Source organism: Artemia sp. Qi Xiang Cuo, chromosome 5 (assembly GCF_049724085.1).
Source record: "Artemia sp. Qi Xiang Cuo chromosome 5, ASM4972408v1, whole genome shotgun sequence".
NCBI classification, from domain to species: domain Eukaryota; kingdom Metazoa; phylum Arthropoda; class Branchiopoda; order Anostraca; family Artemiidae; genus Artemia; species Artemia sp. Qi Xiang Cuo.
In genome coordinates, this window is record NC_142798.1 from 30,436,522 (window position 1) to 30,461,151 (window position 24,630).

Sequence of the window (24,630 nt, forward strand, 5' to 3'; positions counted from 1 at the left end):
GAATTCATTAAATCCTTATACTATGTTTCACGAAATTAGGTAATGAACCTTTGTAAATTGTGCCTTTTAAAAGAAATTTTGTTTCTTTTAATCAGAGTGTGCATTTTTAAGTTTGTTACGAATAAATACGATTTTAAGTTAAAGATTTTACCATATCCTTCTCTATACACTTCCTAAGTGTATTTTACTTTAACCCTCTACGCATCCTATAATTGTATTTGGCACTGAAAAATGACATATAGACTTATAAAGGGTTTCATGTCCCAAATAACTTAGGACATTATCAAAAAAAAAAAAAAAAAAAAAAAAAAAAAGCAAGACGCGAGCCTATGGAACGATGCCCTATGCATCGTATTTACTACCAGTTTAGAACAAGCAAAAGGGTAATTGCTAATTCATTCAGCCTACTTGGAAAAAAGATAAGGTACTATTTTAATCCAAGATATGTACCTGTTCTGCTTTCTGGTGGAAAGCAACAGAGAGGCTCAACACAGTGGTTCTTTCGTCTAGCGCTGATGCAAAATCTTTCCAAGTTTTTTCCAGTGAGGTGGCTATGGTTCGTATTGTTTGTGAGGCATAGTGTCTTGATTCTATTAGTCGACCAGCTACACTAAGTACTCTATTTAGTGTGACGTACATATTCTATAAAGACAATATATCGTATTGATCAAAAAATTAAAGAAAAGGTGAAGAAAATATGTCAAACAACTGGTCATTATTAACAATAAAAGAAAATGCGCAAAATATTCTTCAGTCTTTCCGTTTTCCTTAAGAATTAATTTTATGCACCGTAATGTCGTTTGAAATACCAGAACCGAGCACCCAGGTCACTAAGTGGCACCCCAATAATACCAAAATTATGCCTATTCTATGAAGGATTGAGTTATGTCACGAATTGTCAAGTGCTAATAGCTATTTTTATCCTTCTTTGTCTCGTCTCGCCTTTAGAGAGAAAATACGGTGTGCGATATGAATGACGTGTGGAGCAAAATAAACCCAATCTGATGTCAAACTTGGTGTCCACAGCATACCAGCAATACTTTTTTCCATATTGTCTTTACTGTTAAGAAATAAATTAAACTTTAACATTTACTCCCGAGAGGGTAATCCAGGATATTTGCAATTCCTTCATTAAACACATCGTTAAAGAAAGAGCTGTGTCCATGACTGGTTTACTCCGAAGCTCCAATAATTAGCGCATGCACCTAAACGACGTTAAAATCATAGGAATAAACTTTCAGAAATGCCTTATCTGAATAATTCATAGGACTGAAATGATTCCAAAGCCAGTTTTTAAGAAGTCCTGGTCATTCCTCATCACGATCCTCCCAGAGGGCTGCGATAAAATTTTTTTGCTCGGTAAAGTGGCAACCCTGTCAAATATAAGTTAAAATAGGAAACATTTGTGACTCTTCCGGCTTTCTTCTTTATTTCTAAATTTGATTTTGCAGATTCGGTTTTATTTTCAAAGTGAAAGTTATCTTTTTTAAAATTGAAGCTCGGTCAGCAACAGAAGGTGCCAGAACTTAAAATTCCAAACCAACCACCACTACCACGCTAATTCAAAGTCCCCGTGACCTAGTGACCATATCCCCTAAAGATATTCAAGTCAATCAGCCTAATATATACTGAAATAAATGCGTTTTTGCTGATAATGTCTTTTGATCGTACAAATCTGTAGGGTATATATCCAAGAAATCACAATTATCAGTCCATTACTGCACCGGATTCTTGTCACTTCCCTCGGCTAGCTTGTCCCTTTAGCCCCCACTGAATTTTAATCCCCGGCGTTCAACCGTCGCAAATAACAGTCTCGGGCCTCCAACCCCTGCAAAAATAGGCTTATGTCATCTCTCTACAATTTTTGCACTTGCAACAAATGACAGTTCAGGCTTTCGGCTATTGCACACTTGCCATCGGTTTTGCTAATTTTCTTCTTTCTTTTATTTTATAACTTATATTTATAGGATTTTTATAGCCTAATTTGAACCAATTGTTCAAAATTGTTTTCCAGAAATTTCATGTTTCTAGCTTGAGCAATTAGGGTGTAAATTCGCTGGAAATTCGCTGGAAGAATAAATGGACAAACAGATAGACGCAAATGACTTCATATGCACAAAGATAGACACAAACCTAGCTTTATAAATACAGAGAAGAGAACAGATCACAAATCTTTGGAAGTAGAATAGTCAAAGAACACAAAATCTGCCTAACCCTCACACACCAATTAGCCCGGCCCCTATGACACTTGTTCTGCATACACGAGTATTTATTTATTTTTCAGAGAGGCAGGGACTAAAAGTTTGATTCACAACTAGACTCTGTGGTCAGCCCCCCGCCACCTTCCATTGGGCACTATACGCGTCTTTCCAGGGTACCAGTTACATAGATAATAGAAGAACTCACCATAGAACTCATGCTAAAATGTTTGTGATCTTCCTGCAATTCTCGTGCTGCCTGATGAGACCGGCCAATGTCTACATATCCAACAAGAAATTCTTCCTGAGACTGTGCCAACCATTCAAACATCTTAAAAAATAATAAGTTGCCTTAAATTCCCATATAGATATTTAGAGATAAAACAGTACTTGCAGAACAAATTATGTATACAATTTTAGTTCTATAGTTCCAAGCCTGGCTCCTTCTTTGTTTCAAAATCTCTTTTTTCAAAATACTATTTTAATACAAATACTAGTCAAAAAATCAATTAACACAGAATAAATTTAATTTGATCAATTCTTTAATACATATTTTAAAAATCGTGGTTGCCAGTAACTTATATCAAAAAAAGATAAATACTAAGCGGAAGCTGGGACTATCTTGCCGAATACTTTTATTACATAGTTGCAAGATTCACAACATCTATAGAATGACATTGGCCAGAAAAATTATTCACCAATCATGAATCCATTTGGGTACGCAAGTACAGAAACTCGTTAGCATCAATGTACAGCCATGGTTATTCGTTTGTTTTTTTTTTGTTTTTTTTTTTCAAATATATATGTAATAATACGGCTAAATTTGACTGTCACTTAAACACTTCATAAGAATCAATAGAAATAAACCTACAACCATATAGTATGAGGATGACTAACCCCTTTTGCTAGAAACGGCTACAGTGCCAGCTTTAACCATTCTGAATCAAGTCGACATCCCTTTTTCTATCTTTGGATGGCAAACTATTTTATTTATTCTATTTTGCCGAACTTTTTCTCGAAGAATCATTTCTTACATTTAGCAACTTTCTCCCCTTTTCTTCTAAACTAAAAATATGTCATACTGACGAAAATTCAGATGCAGTCTAATGGGACTAAAAGTCCAAGGGAATGGCGAATCAATCCATAGTTCGAAAGATTTCAAAATATACACTTAAATAGATCCATTTTGGTTGCAAACTAAAAAATATACGTATTAAAATCGTTGACACAATAAAAACTTTGGCCCAGCCCAAAAGGAATGAGAGTAATGTTATGGCGGCGAATAGATGGCATTACAGCTATTTCCAGGAAAAAGACGCGAGCAAGGGTACTTCAAACTTATCCAGTATCGTTTTTGAAAGCGATAGAATAGGCATAGGCTACTGACTTGAGCTATGGCCAACTTCAATAGTAAAGCTGACTTATAAGAAGGGCAATAGTTTTGATCATAATAATTGCCTGTAAATAAACTAATTAGAGTTGTGTGTTAAATTAGCTTTTTTAAAGAAAAAATTGTGCGGTAGGCTAGACAAAGGGCTAGAGAGGGTTAAGTAGCTAGCTAAAGTAAAACCCATATTTACAGAAATTATATCTCCATTAGCTTATAGCACCCTTAGATCAGGGTTTTATTCTACATTCATCAACTAGAAAGTACAAAGGAAAAAACTAATAGGCTATTTATCACTTTTCTTGATATTACCGGGGTTTTTGATGGGATACATTGCGAGTTAATGACAAAGTCCACCAGCCATAGGATTGCCCAGATTTTAATTATTAATAGTTTTAAATATTTAACTATCTGTAATAGCAGTGGTTAACGGTAGTAAAGGTCTATTCATAATGATATTTAGCTGACAGTGATAGTTGGCTAATGGCAAAGCTTTGTCAACACCGAACCCTCTCCTAATATCCCGTTTTTCTAAATCCCAGAGCTAGCAAAAACTTAATATCATAGTTCAATTTATGTAAACCCTTTTTTTAATCGAGGAAGGTTGACCAATTAGAGAGCTTCATTATCAATCTTTAGCTCCACAGAAAAAAAGTACAAGGAATTTTATATATGTCTAACAATTACAATAGTGCATCAATATTAAACGCCCATTAAAGACCACGTCAATCTGTAGTTACCAAGTGTATCGAACTAACCACCAAATTCCAGGAATAAACAAATGGTGAAAAGTATCTATCTGAATTACTCAGCAAGACCATCTGATATATCTTAGCATGAAAAGGTTCGACGTCAGCTTAATCTCGTAGGTTAGTCAATACTATTTGTTAATTGATTCAGCAAAATTAAAGCATAGCAGTTCAAGAATCGACTTTGTGAATAGCAATATGCAAATGCTAACAAATACCAATACTTCACTTTTGTGCAAAACCTCTAATTCTGATAGTTTTTTTCATATTCTTTATAATGAGAAAAGGCAGTTTTATACATTCCATCACATGGCAATTGTTTTTTTCTTAATTGGTTTGCAGAAATAGCGAATCGAGAATTCGCAATCCGAATCCAGATTGAGACAGGCAGCTCCCAATTAGAAAAAAATTGAAATATGCAGGTCAGGAATACGCCGTAAAACTATTATAGGGCACTTGTGCCATGTTGTGTATGCTTCTTTATTCTAGTCTTACAGCACATTGCATTTATTCTCTTCATTTCTATGGACAGCACTGTTTCTTTACAACAAAGTTATGCTAGATATTCGAAGTAAGAAGATGAAAATTTTGGGACATCGAAATTTGGGTTTTCCAGATACAAATAAATTTTAATGGTCGGAGAAAGCCAGCTTGATTTTTTTTTTTTTTCGACATGTGGGAGACACCTTCTAGAATGTGTGGAAACCTGACTCTTTATAGAATACCTTATCACAGTCCTGCTCAAAGATTCTGAGCTGTACGCACTGATCCAGCTTTGTCTTGCGATGCTGCCAAAGCTGCAAAACCTGTTGATGAGCAGCTTTTACCAATTCTAATGCTTGAAGAATTGCTGGCACGCTTGCCTGAAAATCAGGATTACCTGATAATGTACTAAGGCTATTTTCTCGTCCAGAAAATCCTGAGTCACAACTTCCACAATCTGGATTCAATCTGAAAAGTAAAAAAAAATAAAGAGACTTTAGTTGAAGCTTATACGCTAAAATACTTCCAGAACAAGATTGACCAGTGTATTTTTAGTTCAATGACAAGTAGATGTACGATGTTTATCGTTTACCTCCAGGGAAGGAACCTTAAATAGTAACAGCCACGAAGACGTGGCTTAAATAGCACATAAGATAATAAGATAAGATATTTATTTCAAAAAATGATTATCACAAGCTCCGAAGGGCCGAATTCGCATTTTGGAGTCATATAATAAAAAAAAGACATAGAAATAGCACAACAACTAAAAAACTGGCTAAACAATGCCAAAAACAACAATATCAGAAAGGCAAAGCCATTCATTAGTCTAAAAAAAAAAAGTGTCAAATGTAAGAAAGTTAAAAAGGCACAAATTAAAACAAAACCCCAAAAAAATTGAGATAAAAATAATGTTAAAAAGGTTTAAAAGAGAGTATATAAAAAGGGGAGGGAATGGAAGAGCCAAACGGACACCAGCATGGGTATCACCAGTAAAAAAAAAAAAAAAAAAAAAAAAAAAAAAAAAAAAAAAAAAAAAAAAGATAGTGGTTTATCTGTTCAGTGCTAAAGAAGCCACAAGTTTTTTTATATCTGAAGGTTAAACAACGGATGAGGGACAAGATAGGGATGGGTTCAGATACAGTACGTGGCAGGCGGTGTCTGGATGGGGAGTGTCTTTTGGGGAAAATGTTTTCCGTGCGAGGGTCTATTATTGCATTTTTTTTTTTGCAAAACGGAGGCACAGCGTTCCTCTCCTGTGCTCAAGAGTTTCCAGCTTGGTCTTTTTTAGAAGGAGTGAATATGGTACCAAAATTTCTGTAAAAATTATTCTTAGGGCTCTTTTTTGAATAGATTCAATTTTATCTGATTCATCACGGGAGATGCCAGGATGCCAAACTGGACAAGCATATTCAAAATGCGGGCGGACGAAGGAGGTATAGATCCTTAAAGAATGGGATGGGGGGAAGTTACATTTATTCAAGACCTTAAGGAGAGACATGGACGCATTAGCTCTATGGACAATGTCTTTCACGTGGATATCCCACTTTAAATTAGAGGAAATTGTAACCCCAAGTAATTTAAAGGAAGACACAGAAATATCTGGGGGGATAGGGTCAAGGAAGGCAGGAATAGATTTCAAGAAATTTATCGTCATTATATTTGATTTAGTGGAATTTACTTTCATATTTAGGTCTTTAGCTTCATCCGAAATGTGGGATAAAATTTCAAGGGGGTCACTTTTAATATTCCTGTGACATACTTCGAGGATCATCAAGTCATCCACGTATTTCCACCTTTGGGGGACTTCCTTACCAATATCGTTAATCGCGACTAGAAATAAAAGTGGTCCCAATAAGGTTCCTTGAGGAATTCCACAATATATAGGGAGGGGGTTAGAGAAAATATTTTTGTATTTAACAACTTGGGATCTATTTGAAAGAAACGATATAACAATATTTACAAACAGAGGATCAAGTTTAAAGTTAACCAGGAGCGAACGAACTAGGGTTGTGTGGTCAACCAGGTCAAAAGCTTTTTGGAAATCAACCAAGACATGATTCAGCCATACATTTGGTTTATCAAGGTTATTTACGATGGTGTGCATTAAGTGCACAAGGTAATGGGTGGTGGAAGTTTCCTTTAAGTTACCAAAATGCCGGGTGTTAATACGTGGACAAATTTTATCCTTAAGCCAGTCACTAAGGAAACCCTCATAAAGTCTGCAAAAAACAGAAGTGAGCGTAATGGGGCAAATGTTGGTGAAAGTCAGACTGGCGCATTTTCTGGGGACAGGTGTTATAAAACTTTGTTTCCAGCAACTTGGGAACTTACCAAATTTTGTGATGTGGTTGAAAATATTTGATAAAGGCTCAGCAATTTTGTCCGAAAAGGCTTTAATTAAGTCAACTGGGATGTCCAAGGGACAAATACTTGATTTTCTAAGCTTAAGAATTTTATTTGTAACATCAGAGGGAGAAATAAAGGGGAAGGAAGTATTGGGAGGAATAGTTGGACTTGAGCCAGTGAAAGGGGGAGACTTTGCACGATGGAAGCAAGGTACAAGTTCAGATCATTGGCAGTCTCATTAGGGGGTTCAGGGAGATGAAAATCAATTTCGGAAGGACTTTTTCCGCATATTTCTTTAATTTTTCTGTACCATTGCTTGGGCTTGTTAGAATATAGATATTTGACTTTATTATTATAATAATTAGAAGCTGCTTTTCTTAATTTTTTTCTTTAGGAACTTCCTTAGACTATTAGACTCAGTAATGCGACCTGCTTGGAAAAAATTGATTTTTTTTCTTATAAGTTTTTTAAAAGACTCAGTAACATAAGGCTTATCTGTAGAACACGTTTTAAATTTTTTCTCAGAAGAAATGGCATTTCTTCATGCCACGAAGACGAAGTAACAAGGGAAACTCAAGAAAGTTTGCCAGGGAATTTAATTTTGGGTCTTCATATCGGACTTCTTGAAGCATAGAGCCTTTCTCTTAGAGAAAATTCTTTTCGAAACGCTCCAATAAAGATCTTAATAACTTACCACTTGTTGCAAGGATCTTAAATTAACATTAAGAAAAATTTCAGTCCCCCGCTCCCCTTCCAACGACTAGATACACTATTATGTACAAAAAATAGTGTAGACTAGTAAGCTCATCATCAAACTTGTGGAAAATGCTTGAATAATTAGTGGCACCATTCTTTCACATATTTAACTCAGCTAGATCAACGTCTAAGCAAACAAACTTAAATGACCCAGCGATCGTAACTGCTGCTTGTCTGACCTTCCAACGGTAAAAGGAGGCCAGCGGTTAGTGGCAACTGAGCTTGAAGACATTATTAAGCCAGTTTTTTTTTCTGAGGTTATAAACCAGTATAGTCCCGTAACTTACACCGTGACACTGGCAGAGTCACCCGGTTTGTATTAATATTAACAGGCTTAACTATTTTTATTGCTCTATATTTGCCAATGAACAAGCTTCGCCACTTCGTTTTACAATTATATTTCTGCCACTAAATTTTGATCAAACTGAGTTTTAGGAAAAACTGTAGAGATTTTCGTCTCAGAGTTTTTCCGCTTCCAACTCTAAAACTGTCTCTACCATCTCTAACGAAACTTTGTTCAAAATAGATATGACAGTTAGAGTTATGTTTCAAGTTTTAAAAAAATGTGAAAAAATATATATTTATATATGGAATGTAGACAAGAATGAGTTTTTAAAACGAAGTAAACTGACTAATGAAAACAGAACAGCAGATAGATAAAAAATTAAACAAAGGGAAAACCAATAGTTGATTAGCTTCTGGTTATGAAAATAATATGATTTCTCTGAAAAAGAAGATTTTTTTTAGATTTTAGCAGAAATTAAATTAGGTGATCAAACGTCCTCTGGATATCGGAATAATTGTCAGCTTAATCATGCTCAAAGATCAAAAAAATAATTAATTGAAATGAAAGGAACAATGCTATCCTGCTTAAACGAGCCATCCTCTCCTACTCATCTCCTTCTCCTTTAAAATATTACCATTATTCTAATGTCATTATTAGTATTTAAAACCCTTCCCCTCCCTTCCCATGGATATACATGGGAATTGTTTTGTTATTTGTTATACACAAAAAACAAAACGATACTTACAGCCAAAAACGCAGCAACTGTTTTTTTTAATAAATACATACGGTGAGACCTGTTTTATGAACACCACACAACACCAGCAAAAATCTTAACATAATTTCCTGATATCTTCGATGGATAGTATAGGCAAACTTTCTCTTTTGTAGTAAGGAAGCAAGGCTCAATACATTAAGCCCACTTTAAAAGTATGAGAAGAGATCTGCACTTATCAGATAAATAAGGCTCTTAGAGAAAGCCCTGACTTTGATTATACACGCTTTCCTTAATACAAGAAGAGCAGATAAAAGCACAAGCGTGGGTGCTTTTTATAAAGACTGTAAATGGGAGATAAAGAAAAGAGGAAAGAAAATTAAGTTAAAAATTAACAAATTAAATAGGGGTTAGGTTCAAGATATTGATATTGCGACAATACATACTTTATAAATACTAGACAGTCTTGGTTTGCGCTTGCAGTTGATGTGCAATTTTGGGCAGTCTCTTCTTCCGTCCCAGAAACACCGTTTGTTGCTTCCCCCACCTGCGCCTATCACCACCAACACCCGCCATAAGAACCAACTAGTGCCGCCAAAGTGTCAAGCAACCCGTCACAGCAATTCATTCGTGCCTTTTTTTGTCAGTTATTTAAATCGCGAGTGACCAGTTTTATGCAATGTACTAAACAGCGCCATTTAGTCAAGGCTTCGGCCACGGCTACGATTGTTGTTTATAAAATAAATCAGTCTACGAGTCTATGAGTCTACATGTTTTTGCGTAACTCAACGCAATATACCCCAAAGTTAATACTAAGTAAAGATTGATGTATCTTCCAAACTACAATTCTGACGGAAACAGAATTTTAAGCATTGAAAGGAGTACTGTTCAAAACACAGGACTTCGCATTTACCTTTAAACACCCAAGAAGTCGACATTTCAACTGTCTCGCATATTAATCACGAATTGTCCCACAGGAACCTAATTTTAAAAAACTTGTTTATACATTCCTCAATCGAAGGTTAAAGATATGAATAAAATCGAGAAACCCGGGCTAAACAGGGTAAAGAACTAGCATCGTAGCTTCTTTCCTTTGACTAGTAGTTTTATCAAATAGTGTAGACTTTGTGAAGAACACTTTACTTCCCGAGTTAGAAATCTGGCTGCACAACTATTTCAACATAATAAAGAGTCACCACTCTAAACACAGGAATATATAAAAGGTTTGAAACATTAAAAATGTGGGCATCTACTGGAACCGTCTTCCTCTGATGACAAAACATAACCTTATGAGATTTATATGTGTATTTCCAAACGAAGGTTCAAACAATGTATGAAGCATAGCGGCAAAGCTGGCTAAATCAAAAGTAGGACACAATTCTTTGAACTTGGCTCAACATTTATAAAAGACTATGGACATCAATGGATGGGGGGGGGGGAAAGAGCCTATCTACTAAAATTTCTCAGAAACGAAAGCTCTGAGACCGGGTAAAAAAAAAAAAAAAATTACAGGGGTGGCAAAGCTGCAGCATCCATTTAAAGTGTGTCAATATTCAGGAACATTTAAAAAAAATGTAATTTAATTTCAATTTCACATGTACCACCTTTGTTGCCAAGAAACATTCCTGACAAAATTTTATTGACTCGCCCTTCAAAGAAAACGTTGCTTAGCAAACAAGAGATTTCCTTTACGAAGAAAATAATTTTTTAGACTACGATCGGAAATAGGTTTATTTGCGATACATTACGCTTTTATCCCTGTATATAAGGGCGAATGTCCCATGGTGGCAGCTCTGTGGTATACAGCTTATCACAAAAAATTGCTATCTTAAAATTTTGATTTGATATTTTTGGGGAAATGGTGGGTGTGAGAGAGGGATTAATTCTCTTTCATTTACTTATGACTGTGGCGAAGGGTATCGGTAACAACCGGATCAAATCAGGTGGGTTCAATCCCAAACTTCAACATATGCGTTTTTAATAAAACCTTATTCGCCCCCAGGGCAGAACGTGCAACTCACTCACTCGATAAGGCGGGGGTGTATCATCTTAAAGACCTAATTTCCAAAACTTTCAACTACGTTGAACAAAATGACTATCTTATAATCTTGACTGGATGTGTTTGGGGAAATGGTGGGCGTGAGAGGGGGGTTAGTTGTCCTCCAATCACTTTCGACTATTAAAAAGGGCACTAGTCCTTTGAATTTCCAATCGAATGCACCCTTTTTCAAGTTTCAACGACAAAGCTTTCTAAAAATTTGTAACAATTGCCCTGAGGGCTCTGAGCGGGAGGGTTTGTCATCCTCCAAGACCTAATTTCCAGAACTTACAACTACGTTGAACAAAATGGCTATCTCAAAATTTTGATTGGATGTGTTTGGATAAATGGTAGCGTGAGAGGGGGACTAGTTGCCCTCCAATCACTTTCGACTATTAAAAATGGCACTAGCCCTTTGAATTTCCGATCGAACGAGCCCATTTCCAAGTTTCTACGATAAAGCTTTCAATGAAAACCTTATATGCCCCCAGGGCCTAACTTATAACCCTTGTCCTGAAGACTGTGGGGGGAGTGTCCTGCTCAAAGGTATAATTTCCAGAACCTTCAACAACATTGAACAAAATGGCTATGTCAAACTTTTGATTGGATGTGTTTGGAGAAATGTTGGGCGTGGAAGGGGTGTTAGTTGCCTTCCAACCACTTTCAACTATTAAAAAGGGCACTAGCCATTTTAATTTGCAATCGAATGAGCCATTTTTGAAGTTTCTACGACAACACTTTCTATAATAACCTTATATTCCCCCAGGTCAAAACTTACAACCCTTGCCCTGAGGAATGTGGGGGGGTTGTCATCCTCAAAGACCTAATTTCCAGAACTTTCAACAACGTTGAACAAAATGGCAATCTCAAAATTTCGATTGAATGTTTGGGGAAAATGTGGGCACGAGAGGGGGGTTAGCCGCCCTCCAATCACTTTCGACTATTAAAAAGGGAACTAGCTCTTTGAATTTCCAATCGAATGAGCCTTTTTTGAAGTTCATACGACAACGCTTTCTATAAAACCTTATATGCCCCAAAGGCATAACTTAAAACCCTTGCCCTGAGGGCTGTGGGGGAGTGTCCGCCTCAAAAACATAATTTCTATCTGGAAATCAACTACACTGAACAAAATGACTATTTCGAAATTTTGATTGAATGCGGGAAATGGTGGGCGTGGAAGGGAGGTTAGTTGCCTTCCGATCACTTTCGACTATTAAAAAGGGCACAAGCCACTCCAATATTTATTTGGATTGGTCTCTTTTCAAAATTTCTCCGACATCTTTTTCGATACAAAGTCCCTAAGGGAAAAAAATAATAAATAATACATCGTTCCAACATAGTTCCTATATGCCCCAGGGCATAACTTAAACCCCTTGTCCTGAGGGGTATGGGGGAGTGTCCTCCCAAAAAATATATTTTCTTTGAAGAAATCGACCACACTGAATATAATGGCTATCTCAAAATTTTAATTGGATGTGTTTCGGAAAATAGTTGACGTGGAAGTGTTTTTAGATGCCTTCCAATCACTTTCGACTATTAAAAAGGGCACTAGCCGTTCCAATTTCCAATCGAATTAGCCCTTTTCCAAGTTTTTACGAAAACTCCCTCGATACGAAGTGCCCTGGTATGGAGAAAAAAAAAAATAATAATACATTGTGCCAACATCGTTCTTAACTTAGGCAGCGCGATTGCGTTGTCTATGATAAATACAATAAACCAATTTTCTCTATTTATTCTAGCTCTATAAGTATTCCAAGTAGCTCTATAGCTCAAAGTATTCTAATTTTAAAAGTGAACGATTTAAACTAACTACATTATAAAGTGCTATGAAATTAAGTATTATAAATATTTGCCTGTCAGTAAAGAGAAGCCGAGAATTATCAATAGTATTTTCAATTGGTTTTAATGCCATACCCATTTTAAAAATTGTAACACTGAAATAGTAAGAAATTGGTTTGAAAATTGTATATCAACACCAATTGAATCTTTGAATCTTTTGCCAGATTCATCTTTCAGATAGGAAAAGTGCGGTTCCAAGCTTTCATATTTTCCAATTTTAAAGATCCCGCTTTAGATCTTTACTCTGATTGGCCCATCTTACATTTTATGCTTGAAAGTTGCAATTTGCTCAGCTCGACAAACGAACGCGTAATTCGCGAACGCTCAGCTCGGCGAACGGGATGCGTAATTGGTGTTATAGTCGTGCATAGTTTTGACTTTATCCACAGGTTCGACTATAATAGGGCCAGAAACACGTCACTTCACAAATACTAGAGGGGAGGCGAGGGAAAATTTATTTTTCAAAGCTTAAGCGGGAATATTTTTGTCTCAATGTTAATACCCCAAAAAGGTATTGTTCAATATAAATTCCAAAGAAGGTATTTTTCAAAATCTAGAGGGGGGAGGGCAACTCCAACCAATCGACGCCCCTAAATTCGACCCAGGCATTACATTCAAGATGTTTACAGTTAAATCAGCCTTCAATAACATTATTTTAAGTTTAAAACCATGCTCGGAACATTAAATGGCAGAAAAGTTTCCTAGTGGTAAATCTTGCTGATCTGTAGGTACTTTACAAGCTTAGTTTTGCTGGTTGAGATACATTGTGAGTAGAACTAAAAAGATTTTTAAAAGAATATGAACAAAAGCTATACATGACTACCAGGCACATGCGCAGGATCTGATTCTGGATATGATCAATGATGCTGGAGAGGTTCAAGTTAAAAAAGAAAAGAAGAAAAACGTAAAATTTATGGGAAAACTACTAATTACATTACAAATAACAGAAGATCAAGATTGTAGTGGCCCAAGGCACCGATTATGCGTACGGGCTTGATGATTACCTTTGTAAAAGACTTTGGCTAATTTTTTCAAGTTCTTCCACAGGAGCTTTCATTATTTTTCTCTTTAATTCATTGTGCTTATCGACAATGTGTCTTGCTCCACTCAAGTCTCCCGGGTTATCAGAGCGGGTCATATCATCTCTCAAATCATCAAGACCGTCCAATACATCAGCCGACTTCCACAAATAGTCTTCAATTGCCTAAAAGATACACTGTGAATGATAGAAACACTTAATGTTTCAAATTAATTAAATTACCAAGGAGAACATCGCAGAAAATTTTTAGTCTTATTTTAATAGAATCTGAATTAAATGATTTTTAATGTACATTAAATAATTTTATTTTAAATTTTTATTATCAAACAAACGCGGAAATGGCAATACAGGATTTTTGGATTTTGTGCAAATCGCAGATATTGGCAAATGACTCACTTTATTAGGTTTTAATTTGGTTTTAATTCTTATAATTTTTGGCTTTTATTGAATTTTATTTATTGTTTAATTTTTTTTTTTTTTTTTTCATTGGTTTTGTTGGCTTTTGAAGTTTGTTTTTAGGGTTTTTTCTTCGGCATTTTCCTTGATTATATTATTTTGTTAGCGCCGAAGAAGAAAGAAGGCTTTTCTTTCGGAATATTCACTTTGTGAGGGTCTTCAGTATTTTCGTTTGACCTTTAAAAACACCATTTTCGATCGTTATGGCAGGTCAATGTGGTTTAATAAATTATCTTCTGCACTATCTTTAAACTAACTCTATAAGTACCCTAAAATACGAGTTCCAACAATAATTCGACTAAGATATTATCTCAAAACGGTCTTTTATTTTACTCCTGCCACTACCACATCACAAATCCGGGCCTTTAGATAAGATTTGAAGACCTTAAAATAACAAAGGCACTAATTAACACTATTTTAAACGATGTCCTAGTTCTGTGCGGGTAGGATGCACCGTAAATGCAACCTTTCTTTTTATCCTACTTATACCACAGTTGTAGACAAAAACGTTGCAAGAGCATTGCTTTGGTTGTGTTTCTTTGCCATCAATTAAACATTGCAGTTGTCCAACCGTCAAAACTTTTAAAATGGCAAGTCCTAAGAAAAATTTAAAAAAAAGAAGAAAATGGTTCATCTTTAAAGGCGGTCTCAAATCACACCGTTTCTGCTGAAAACCAAATTTTGGTTCTATATTTCTTGACAGCAGATTAGTGTTGCTACTTTTAAAATACACAATGTACAAAAGCTAGTGCTGTATTAATTTACCCCGAAACATTAAATCTAACACATTCTTTGGTATCATTACAAAAAAAATGCAGCATGTGTAAGCTGTTGCTTTGCACTCAAAATATAATGCTTGATATCTGTTCCCAATAAATTTGATGGTAAAAATAATTCTATTCTGTCTATTATTGATTGATTGCCATACTTTACCAGAAATGTCCTTTTAAAAGCAACTTGAATCCATCTATCACACAGTGACTACCACATTAACACTTTACTAATAACTGCAATTGCGTGATTGCGCTGCATTACTATTTATATATTTTGCGTGGCCACTTGAATGAAAATAAATTTTCCTAGCCTAAAATGTATTGGAAACAAATCAAAGGTAGACCGACTAGGACAACAGGTGAAGCTGCTTTACGATTCTGAATTACAATCCACTTTCCATGATAGACGAGAAACCCCTGAACAATGAAACTTAACATAAGGACTGTAAAAGTTTACTATTAGAGCAGCCATTCTGACTCCAAAAATTGCATCATCATAAAATAAAAACCACCCCGTTTTTATTGACTAAGAGATCATTTTACCCGTTTAATGTTTACAATAATGCGTGTAAAATGTTTTCAACGACTAGCATGATGCAGGTAAAAGGGGCTAACAGATAAGAATAGGATAGGTTGAAATAATTACCAAACGCATTTCCAACCATTGTTTATGCTCATAGAAGAAGCTCCCTTCGATATCCTCCGTCAGCTGACTTTGATCAAAATATTTTGGCAGCATCTCTAGGTTTATCATTATATTCTATAAAATGAAATTCCGTCAAATAAACAACCTATAATTCTGTATTGTTGTTTACCTTCAGTAAAATTAAAAAACCTCACAGATATTCTTTGAAAGTGGAATGCAAAAAAAGAAATTTTCAAAGTTCCAGTAATTTGGTTATGATTTTGGCACCTAAATGCTTGTATATTTCTATAGAATTATTTTCCTTTTCCTTGATCTAAGGTCAGGATGAATTGCGCGGTGGATTTAAAAAAAACGCACAATATAAGCAAATCATACAAAAAGTATATAATCAGTAATTAGTATTCTCTCGAAACAGTAAGATTTTGGAGAATGGACGTGAAGTTCCCTTTCCGCATCTTCTTTGTGGGTCTTATTCTTTTGCAAATTCTAAACAAGTAAAATTTCATATTAGGCGTAATTTGATGTTTCTAAGTTTATGTTTTTAGTTTTGTCTCATTCTTATTAAACAAGAAATATACTCTAATCTGTCAGAAAATGTGGCAAAATTACACCAGGAATAGGTGATCAGTTTACTACTTGCCCCAGTTCTACAGAAAAATCATAAAAACTTAAGTTAGTGGCAACGATAGAAACAATCTCTTCTTTTAATTGGACACAACTCAATTCTCTTTAATCACAAATCCAATATACTATTTTCCATACTATGCTTTATAAGTATATTATTCAAGTAATACATAGGCTGATGAACTCTCTCTCTCTCTCTCTCTTTCTTTGTTTCACAAATGCTCTGATCCCTATGTGTCGGACCTGTGACTTATATTAAAAATGCAGGTATGACAGATAGTAAAATCGACGAAGAGCTATTACTGATGCTACAATAAGGCATGTTCTGCCAAATGGAAAAGATAAGCGAGTATTACGATTAAAAAAAAAAGTTGTCACAATATATGTCAGTTCAAATTCAGTCTGATGAAAAGTTTGTCTTAATCTTCTTTCTCTTTCTTTCTCAACAGCAACAAGAAGTTACACACGAAACGTAAAATTTACACCTGTGCTTGCATATCCGCGCTTAAAAACCCTTTATTTAATACGAGGGCATCATCAAGATTTTACTCAAGAGAGCGGGGGGGGGGGAGAATACAGAAATTCCTTTATACCACATTTCAAAGTATTTTCTCGATATATCATAAGTTCCATTTTTCCCTTTTACCTTGACTTTTGGCCCAAAACATTTTTTTAATGATTCAGACCCCCTTCTCACCAGAATAAAATTCAACCTTCACTATATCAATTATGTGCCGCCAAAAAAATGCAGCTATATAAAATATTATTGAGAACAACAGAAAAATACTCCAAAAGAACTATGGCATACCGTGTCAGAGGCATCGTATAGCGTTGCCTATAGTAAAGGCCATACAGCTCCAATATTTTATTTATTTTTTTTCCCAGAGGCACTTCATATGGAAGGGATCGTCGTAGAAACTTCAAAGGGTGCTCATTCGATTGGAAATCGAGAATTCTAGTGCCCCTTTTAATAGTCGAAAGTGATTGTAGGGCAACTACCCCTCCCCCACGCGCATCATTCCCCCAAACACATCTAATCGAAATGTTGAGGTAGCCATTTTGTTCAGCGTAGTTGATTTCCAGATAGAAAATATGTTTTTGAAGAGGATACTCCCCCACAACCCTCAGGGTAAGGGTTTTAAGTTATGCCCAGGGGGAGGGGGCATATAAGAACGACGTTGGCACACTGCATTATTTTTTTTGTCCTTTAGAGCAGGGCACTTTGTATCGAAGAAGTTGTCATAAAAACTTCTAAAAGGGCTCATTCAATTGGAAATTGGAGTGGCTTGTGCCCTTTTTAATAGTCGAAAGTGATTGGAAGGCAACTATCACCCTCGTTTTTGAGGAGGACACTCCCACAGAGCCTTCAGGGCAAGGGTTATAAGTTATGCCCTGGGGGCATATAAGGTTTTTATAGAAGGCGTTGCCGTAGAAACTTCGAAAAAGGCTCATTCGATTGAAAATTTATAGTCGAAAGTGATTGGAGGGCAACTACACGCCCTCCTTTTCCCCAAACACATCCAATACAAATTTTGAGATAGCCATTTTATTCAACGTAGTTTTAGGTTCTGGAAATTAGGTCTTTCAGGATGACAACGCCCCCCCCCCCCCCCCAGCTCTTAGGGCAAGGGTTGTAAGTTATGCCTTAGGCCATATAAGGTTTTGTACAGACAGCGTTGTCGTAGAAACTTCAGAAAGGGCTCCTTCGATTGGAAATTTAAATGGCTAGGTCACTTTTTGATAGTAAAAAGTGATTCTAAGGCAACTGACACCCATTCCAAATCTTGTGCTCCAAGAGCCAGGGTCATCTAGACCGAAAAACAAAAGTTTCTTTCTTTTGCAATTGATATTATAATGAACTCGAACATAAAGCTCTTTTTACTAGTAGAGATCAAACCTTAATTTTTAAGCATGTCTTTATAAATACAGGCTTTTACATGAACATTAATAAACAAAAACTGAGCAAGTAATTAAAACTTACTTCAAAGGTGTACTTATGTGAAGCCAAACTTGTCCGTTGCTTTTGCCAAAAATTACCTGGCTTTATTATGTAAGCACAATGGATAAGTGCTGCACAGTGTTCTTGCAAAGCTTTTAAGATGATTTTTACCTGAGGCCAAGTTGATCCTCTGGTGTCCACAATGACACTGAATCTCAATTCTCGAATTTCCTCACTGAAAGTAAAAAAAACTAATGTCTAGACTGCTCTAACATCAAACATAATACAAGAATCCCTCAACACTCTAGAGGTGCCCAAGTATCCCTCCTTTTTTGGGCTAACCAATTTTCATTTTCCTTTTCTTCGCATTAGGGTCCGCTGGACGAAAGTGTTAAAGATATAAGCTTGAAACCAGTCTAAAAATGCTTTTTGTCCATTATCAGGCCCCTTTTAATAGACAGTGTTTCACAAACAGTGATAGAAATTCCCAAAAAATACCAGATATTTCGGTAAATAATGCAGTGAGCGTCATCAGCAGTAAGTTTTACTAAAATAATCTAGTGAATAATCCGGAAGTTCATTATTATTTTGTAATAAATCCGACCGCAATAGCTGAGATACTCACAAGGTCCTCAAGAGAAGAATAGAACGGGAGATTAGAAAGGCACTACGTAACCACCCACAGAAGAAATGCTAGGACTGCAAAGCACCATTGAAGAAAGAGAACAGCAGAGCAATTTTCAGAATCGCAAGCGAGTTGAGCCAGGAAAAAGACCCCAAATATCAGTGATTCTGGGCAAAAATGGACAAGAGATCAGCAATCCAAAGATGATACTTGAAAGATGGGAAGAATATTTTAAAGATAAACTCAATTCTCCTGTAGCTGCTGATCCTGAAATACTACTTCACTTCACCACACCCGACCAAGAGCTCAGACCACCACCCCCACTCAAGTCAGAAACCGAATTTGCAATCAAGTCACTGAAGCAAGGAAAATCCCCTGTCCCAGACGGAGTCACCTCCGAACTCATTAATATCGGAGCGGTTGAAATAACAGATCCGTACCACGCAATTATGACTGCGGTGTGGGAAAATGGCCAAGTACCGCGACACTGGTGCAAGGCTGCCATAGTTCCCATTCACAAAAACCGGTCAAAAAAAGAATGCAGAAACTACCGTCTAATCAGCCTCACGAGCCATCAGTCACGTGTCCAGACAAAAGTCTTACTTCGACGAATACAAGCAATAACTGCTATTGCCATTGGAGGATATACAGCCGGTTTCCGCCCTGGAAGATCTGCAATCGATCAGAGGTTCGTCATTCAACAACTTATGGAACTATACATCAAATTCAACCAAGAACTCTACCAAATATTAGTTGATTTCCGTCAGGCATTTGACCTGATATGGCGCAAAGGACTGTGGCATATCCTTCTTCACTACAGGAATCCTTATGAGACAGTCCAGATAATCAAGATTCTATGTGACCAGTTTCAAGGCCAAGTAATAACCACTGATGGGTTGTTAGAAGAGTTTACAACTTCGTCAGTACTTCAGGGCTGCATCTTATCATACATCTCTTTAAACTCTCTAAATGCCGTTCTGTCAATGATACATTTAGAATATGGCGCTAATATAGGAGGACTGCTGATAAACATTCTTGCCTACGCTAATGATATTGCTATGCAAGCCAACTTTTCTGAAGAATTGAACACACAAGCTGATAAACTCTACGGTGCCACTATGCCGTTTGGCATGGAGATCAATGTCAGCAAAACCAAAGTCATGATTACAACGAGACATAGGCTAGACAACCCACCCGTTATCACCATAGGCGGGAGACATGTTGAAACTATTAACCATTTCTTGTACCTTGGTGGCCTACTCTCTTCTGATAACTGCCAAGGCTCTGACGTGAAATGTAGACTTGTACTTGCTAGTTCTAGCTTTCGAAGAATGGCAAACCTTTGGAAAAGTAACCATCTATCCACAAACTCAAAATGCGCCTATTTAACAGTTTAGTAATCCCCATAGTCATGTTTCCCGTGTATGGATGCGAAGAACGGACACTGAAAACTGAAGATGAAAGAAAACTTATAGTTTTCGAGATGTTATGTTTCCGTCGTATCGCTAGTATTAAATACACTAACCGCATCACAAATACGGAAGTACGCCAAAGGCTCCAGTCGACTGAAACCATTCTCAGTAGCATCAAGAAACTGCAACTGCATTGATTCGGTCAAGTCAAGCAAATAGAGCCAAGCAACCTCCCCAAAATCATAATTCAAGGATCTCTGCATGGTCTCTGTCCACGAAGCAGACCACGAAAGCGGTGGATAAAGAGCTTCGATTTTGAAATCGTCAATTTAGCCCAGTTATCACGTACTTCGCCTGACAGAATGATGTACAGAGCCCTTACATATGAGCTAGCAGGAGGAGTGGCCCTAAAACGTCCAACAAGGATGGTTGGGACCTAAGTACGTAATTTTAAAGAAATCGTATATTGTTTTGTGCTGTACAGCAAAAAAACCGATTTTTTGTTGTTGTATTGACTGGTTGAAAATCACTCTCGTCTAGTTTTGTCTTTTTCTTCTTTTTTTCCGTTGTTATTTTTTTTTTTTTTTTTTTTTGTGCGTCATGTAAAGCCAGTATGGCCTTAGGACATAATTGTTTCTGTGTATTTTTGGTGAAGCGGAATTTTGGTAAAATTCTAAAAATACAAGGAAATATATCATTGTTTTTGCGTCGGTTTCGTGTTGTCAATAAATCTCCATCTTTTTGGAATTCTACAAACACAAGAAAAGGTTACCTGATTTTATAGATATATGTTCCATAGACTGCAAAGCAACAATTTTTGCTCGTTTATTGTTTCAACTTCGCTCTTTACTTCCATGAGAAAAACTTTTTTTTAATTAATTGAGCTAAATGACCATCTCATAATTTTTATTTGATGCTTTTAAGGGACAAGGGGAGAGGGGAGATCCGAGGAGAAAACGAGCACAAAAGAATGTGTAATTGCCCTCCTATCTTTTTTCGCCCTTAAAAGGGCTCTAGAACTGTCAATATCCAATCTGATCAGCTCCTCCCGAGTTTCTACAACCAAACCTTCCATATGAAGAAGTTAGAAAAAACTAATCCATGGGAGGAACATCGCTATTGCGGTGATTCTTAAATGCTCTTTGCAGAAACGCTTAAATTCTGTTATTACCTTTCACTATGAAAAAAAAATTGAGTCTAGGCTACCTTTGATATTTTAAAGAAGAGGTCAGTGACTACAGGGTTGTTTAAGAGACATAAATTTTTCATTGATTCAATAAAAACCGTTTTTCAAGTGAAACATGAAAAGAAATTGCTTATGACATGATATGTGCTGATGAAAGTTGTCAAATGCCATAAAAAGGATTGTCTAAAGATTTGTTTTTACGGTTTGTACAAACCACAAATTGACTATCGCTTGCGGTTTATACCTTAGTATTTCCAATTAACCTGAAAATCGATATTTTAAGGCATGAAATAACATATGCAACGACTGCAATGAACAACTTTTCGTGCTACAACTGCTTGTCAACTTTTAATAGCAATTACAGATGAAGGCCATTTGCATGAAGCTTAAGGATAAGAAAGAAAGCAATTTTAAAACATAGACACCGACAGGGAACAATTTCCCCCAGGAAAAAGGAAGACAATAAGCAACAAACTTCAGCATCTCGTCAACTGTGTATTTGTCACATTAATAGTACCCATAATTTACAATTCCCTAACGGTGTTCGCTCATTGCAATTGTGTTTTTGATTTCCTGGCATAATAAAGTAACATTTTAAGGTTACAGTATATAAACTTACTATAGACGGAAATTGAAATGTTAGAGAAACATTGGTCGAAAATGTGTTTAATTTTATTGTTCTTAGTCTTTCGTTAATTCTTTCTTATTATTATACAGTAAATACTGCACACAACAGAAAACAAAAAAAGGAGAACAAAAAACTAACACTATAACAAATAAATAGGAACTGCACTTAAATAAAGAAGAGACCATAACTATAGTTTACATTATATACAGACTCTCAACTATACACGATGCACAGGCAAAGGCTATCAAAGAAAGCTCACTACCTTTCTATTGTTTTCTACCTTCCTTTCTCTTGTATTAATACACTGTAACATTCCAAAAGCAATACGAGACTAAAAAATTCCTATAATATTCTGTCATTGTTCCGAAACATTAATTATAGGCTAAAAATATTTCCCTCTCTCTCTCTCTCTCTCTCTCTCTCTCTCTCTCTCTCTCTCTCTCTCTCTCTCTCTCTCTCTCTCTCTCTCTCTCTCTCTCTCTCTCTCTCTCTCTCTCTCTCTCTCTCTCTCTCTCTCTCTCTCTCTCTCTCTCTCTCTCTCTCTCTCTCTCTCTCTCTCTCTCTCTCTCTCTCTTTCTCTCTCTCTCTCTTTCTTTATGTCTCTTTCTTGCTCTCTCTCTTTGTCGTTATTTGTCTCTCTGTCTGTCTGTATCTCTGTTCGTCTCAGTGTCTATGTGTCTGTCTGTCTGTGTCTCTCTCTCTTTCCGTCTCTCTCTCTCTCTGTCTCTCTCTTCCTCTCTCTCTGTCTCTCTCTCTCTCTCTCTCTCTCTCTCTCTCTCTCTCTCTCTCTCTCTCTCTCTCTCTCTCTCTCTCTCTCTCTCTCTCTCTCTCTCTCTCTCTCTCTCTCTCTCTCTCTCTCTCTCTCTCTCTCTCTCTCTCTCTCTCTCTCTCTCTCTCTCTCTCTCTCTCTCTCTCTCTCTCTCTCTCTCTCTCTCTCTCTCTCTCTCTCTCTCTCTCTCTCTCTCTCTCTCTCTCTCTCTCTCTCTCTCTCTCTCTCTCTCTCTCTCTCTCTCTCTCTCTCTCTCTCTCTCTCTCTCTCTCTCTCTCTCTCTCTCTCTCTCTCTCTCTCTCTCTCTCTCTCTCTCTCTCTCTCTCTCTCTCTCTCTCTCTCTCTCTCTCTCTCTCTCTCTCTCTCTCTCTCTCTCTCTCTCTCGTTCTTTTTTGTCTCTATATGTCACTCATTATTTTTGCTTTTCTTTCTCTCTCTCCTTCCCTTTATTTCTCTATATCTTCCTAAGGATTGTCTCTTAAACGTGGAGGACCAGCAAGATCTTGTTGCACTGGTAAACAAAAACACTATTCCTTTGATCGAAGATACAACGCTTTTAACCTTTTTTCCTCTGGTCGATAGCTACAAAAGATCCGACCTTTGAAGACTGTCTCTGGTACGTCTTTTTAATAATCTAACAAGATTAAGTATCAAGTTTTTTTCAAGTCTTTAGGTAAGACCTCAATCAAGGACAGAAATAAAATTGGTTGGGGATCCAGAATGGGGTCCCAAATATCAATCAAAAACTGTTTTCTGTCATAATTGGCCAGATTTTTGGGACCGTTTCCTGTGCCAGGGGGTCTCAAATTTGTCTGTGTGTGTGGTGAGGGGGGAGGGGGGTCGGACCAAAAACTTTCTGTCTTTCATCGGTTTGAAATTAACATTCATAATTCCTTGGACCAAAGGAATCCTAAAGTACCAATAAATTTGAGTTTGAATGAACAGTCGAAAATGGATCAAAAAACTGTTTTTTATTCATATCAGCTTGAAAATTACATCTGAAGCTCATTAGCAAATAGAATTTCACCGCACTAAAAAAAATCGATGGATAAGCGTCTAAGAACGTTTTCCCCTCTTGAAGGGAAATTTTTACCTAACCAGCAAAGGATGCAAAAAACTAAATTTAAGATTGGGAGTCGTAAATGCGACTCACAATCGTCTGAGTTTCCGAAGCCGAATATTTTTAGTCTGTGCATACTAGTATTTAGAAATGTGGTGTTTATGATCATGATTGATGAGTTAATGCGTATCCCGTTTTTTACTTAAGTCAGGGTTGATTTGATCTTCCATCTATTTTTTTCGGATTTCAAAAAAAAAATTATATTACTATATTATTGACAATCATTATTATAATTATATTATAACAATTATATTATATTATTGACAATCATTCAAATTATGGCAGACAGCCAAAAAGTATGCACTTTAATTTAGGTTTAAAAAAGATAGATACAAGAAGGATAGAGAATGTTGTCTAAACTAACCTTGGGATTGAGGTCAGATACTGTAAAAGTCTTCTATAATCATCTGGTCTGGCAGTTTCCCTTTTTGGAGATGCTGGAAAAGTCAGTATTGCACCACCCCTTTTGTCTCTTCCACCAGACAGAATTGCCAGTTTGTCATCAAGAAGGGGCAGAACATCAGAGGCCCGTGGTCCTCCTGCTCCAGGTACATGTTTGCCCACAACTACGAATAAAATATTTATAATTAATAATGAGGATATGCTACCTATTTAAGGG

General features: G+C 36.5%; 1 protein-coding gene across 2 annotated transcripts in view; it reads right to left on the reverse strand.

The window, feature by feature from the left end:
• The window catches only part of trio (trio Rho guanine nucleotide exchange factor), a 456,894-nt gene that overhangs the window by 414,333 nt on the left and 17,931 nt on the right, over nt 1-24,630 (reverse strand). For both annotated transcript variants that reach the window (XM_089089484.1, XM_089089483.1), the window contains exons 2-8: nt 24,376-24,577; nt 18,314-18,506; nt 15,709-15,822; nt 13,799-13,998; nt 5,060-5,285; nt 2,407-2,529; nt 451-642 (exon numbers count right to left, since the gene is read on the reverse strand). In XM_089089484.1, the coding sequence (XP_088945610.1) occupies nt 451-642; nt 2,407-2,529; nt 5,060-5,285; nt 13,799-13,998; nt 15,709-15,822; nt 18,314-18,506; nt 24,376-24,577 (1,250 nt within the window). The remainder of the gene's footprint in view (nt 1-450; nt 643-2,406; nt 2,530-5,059; nt 5,286-13,798; nt 13,999-15,708; nt 15,823-18,313; nt 18,507-24,375; nt 24,578-24,630) is intronic.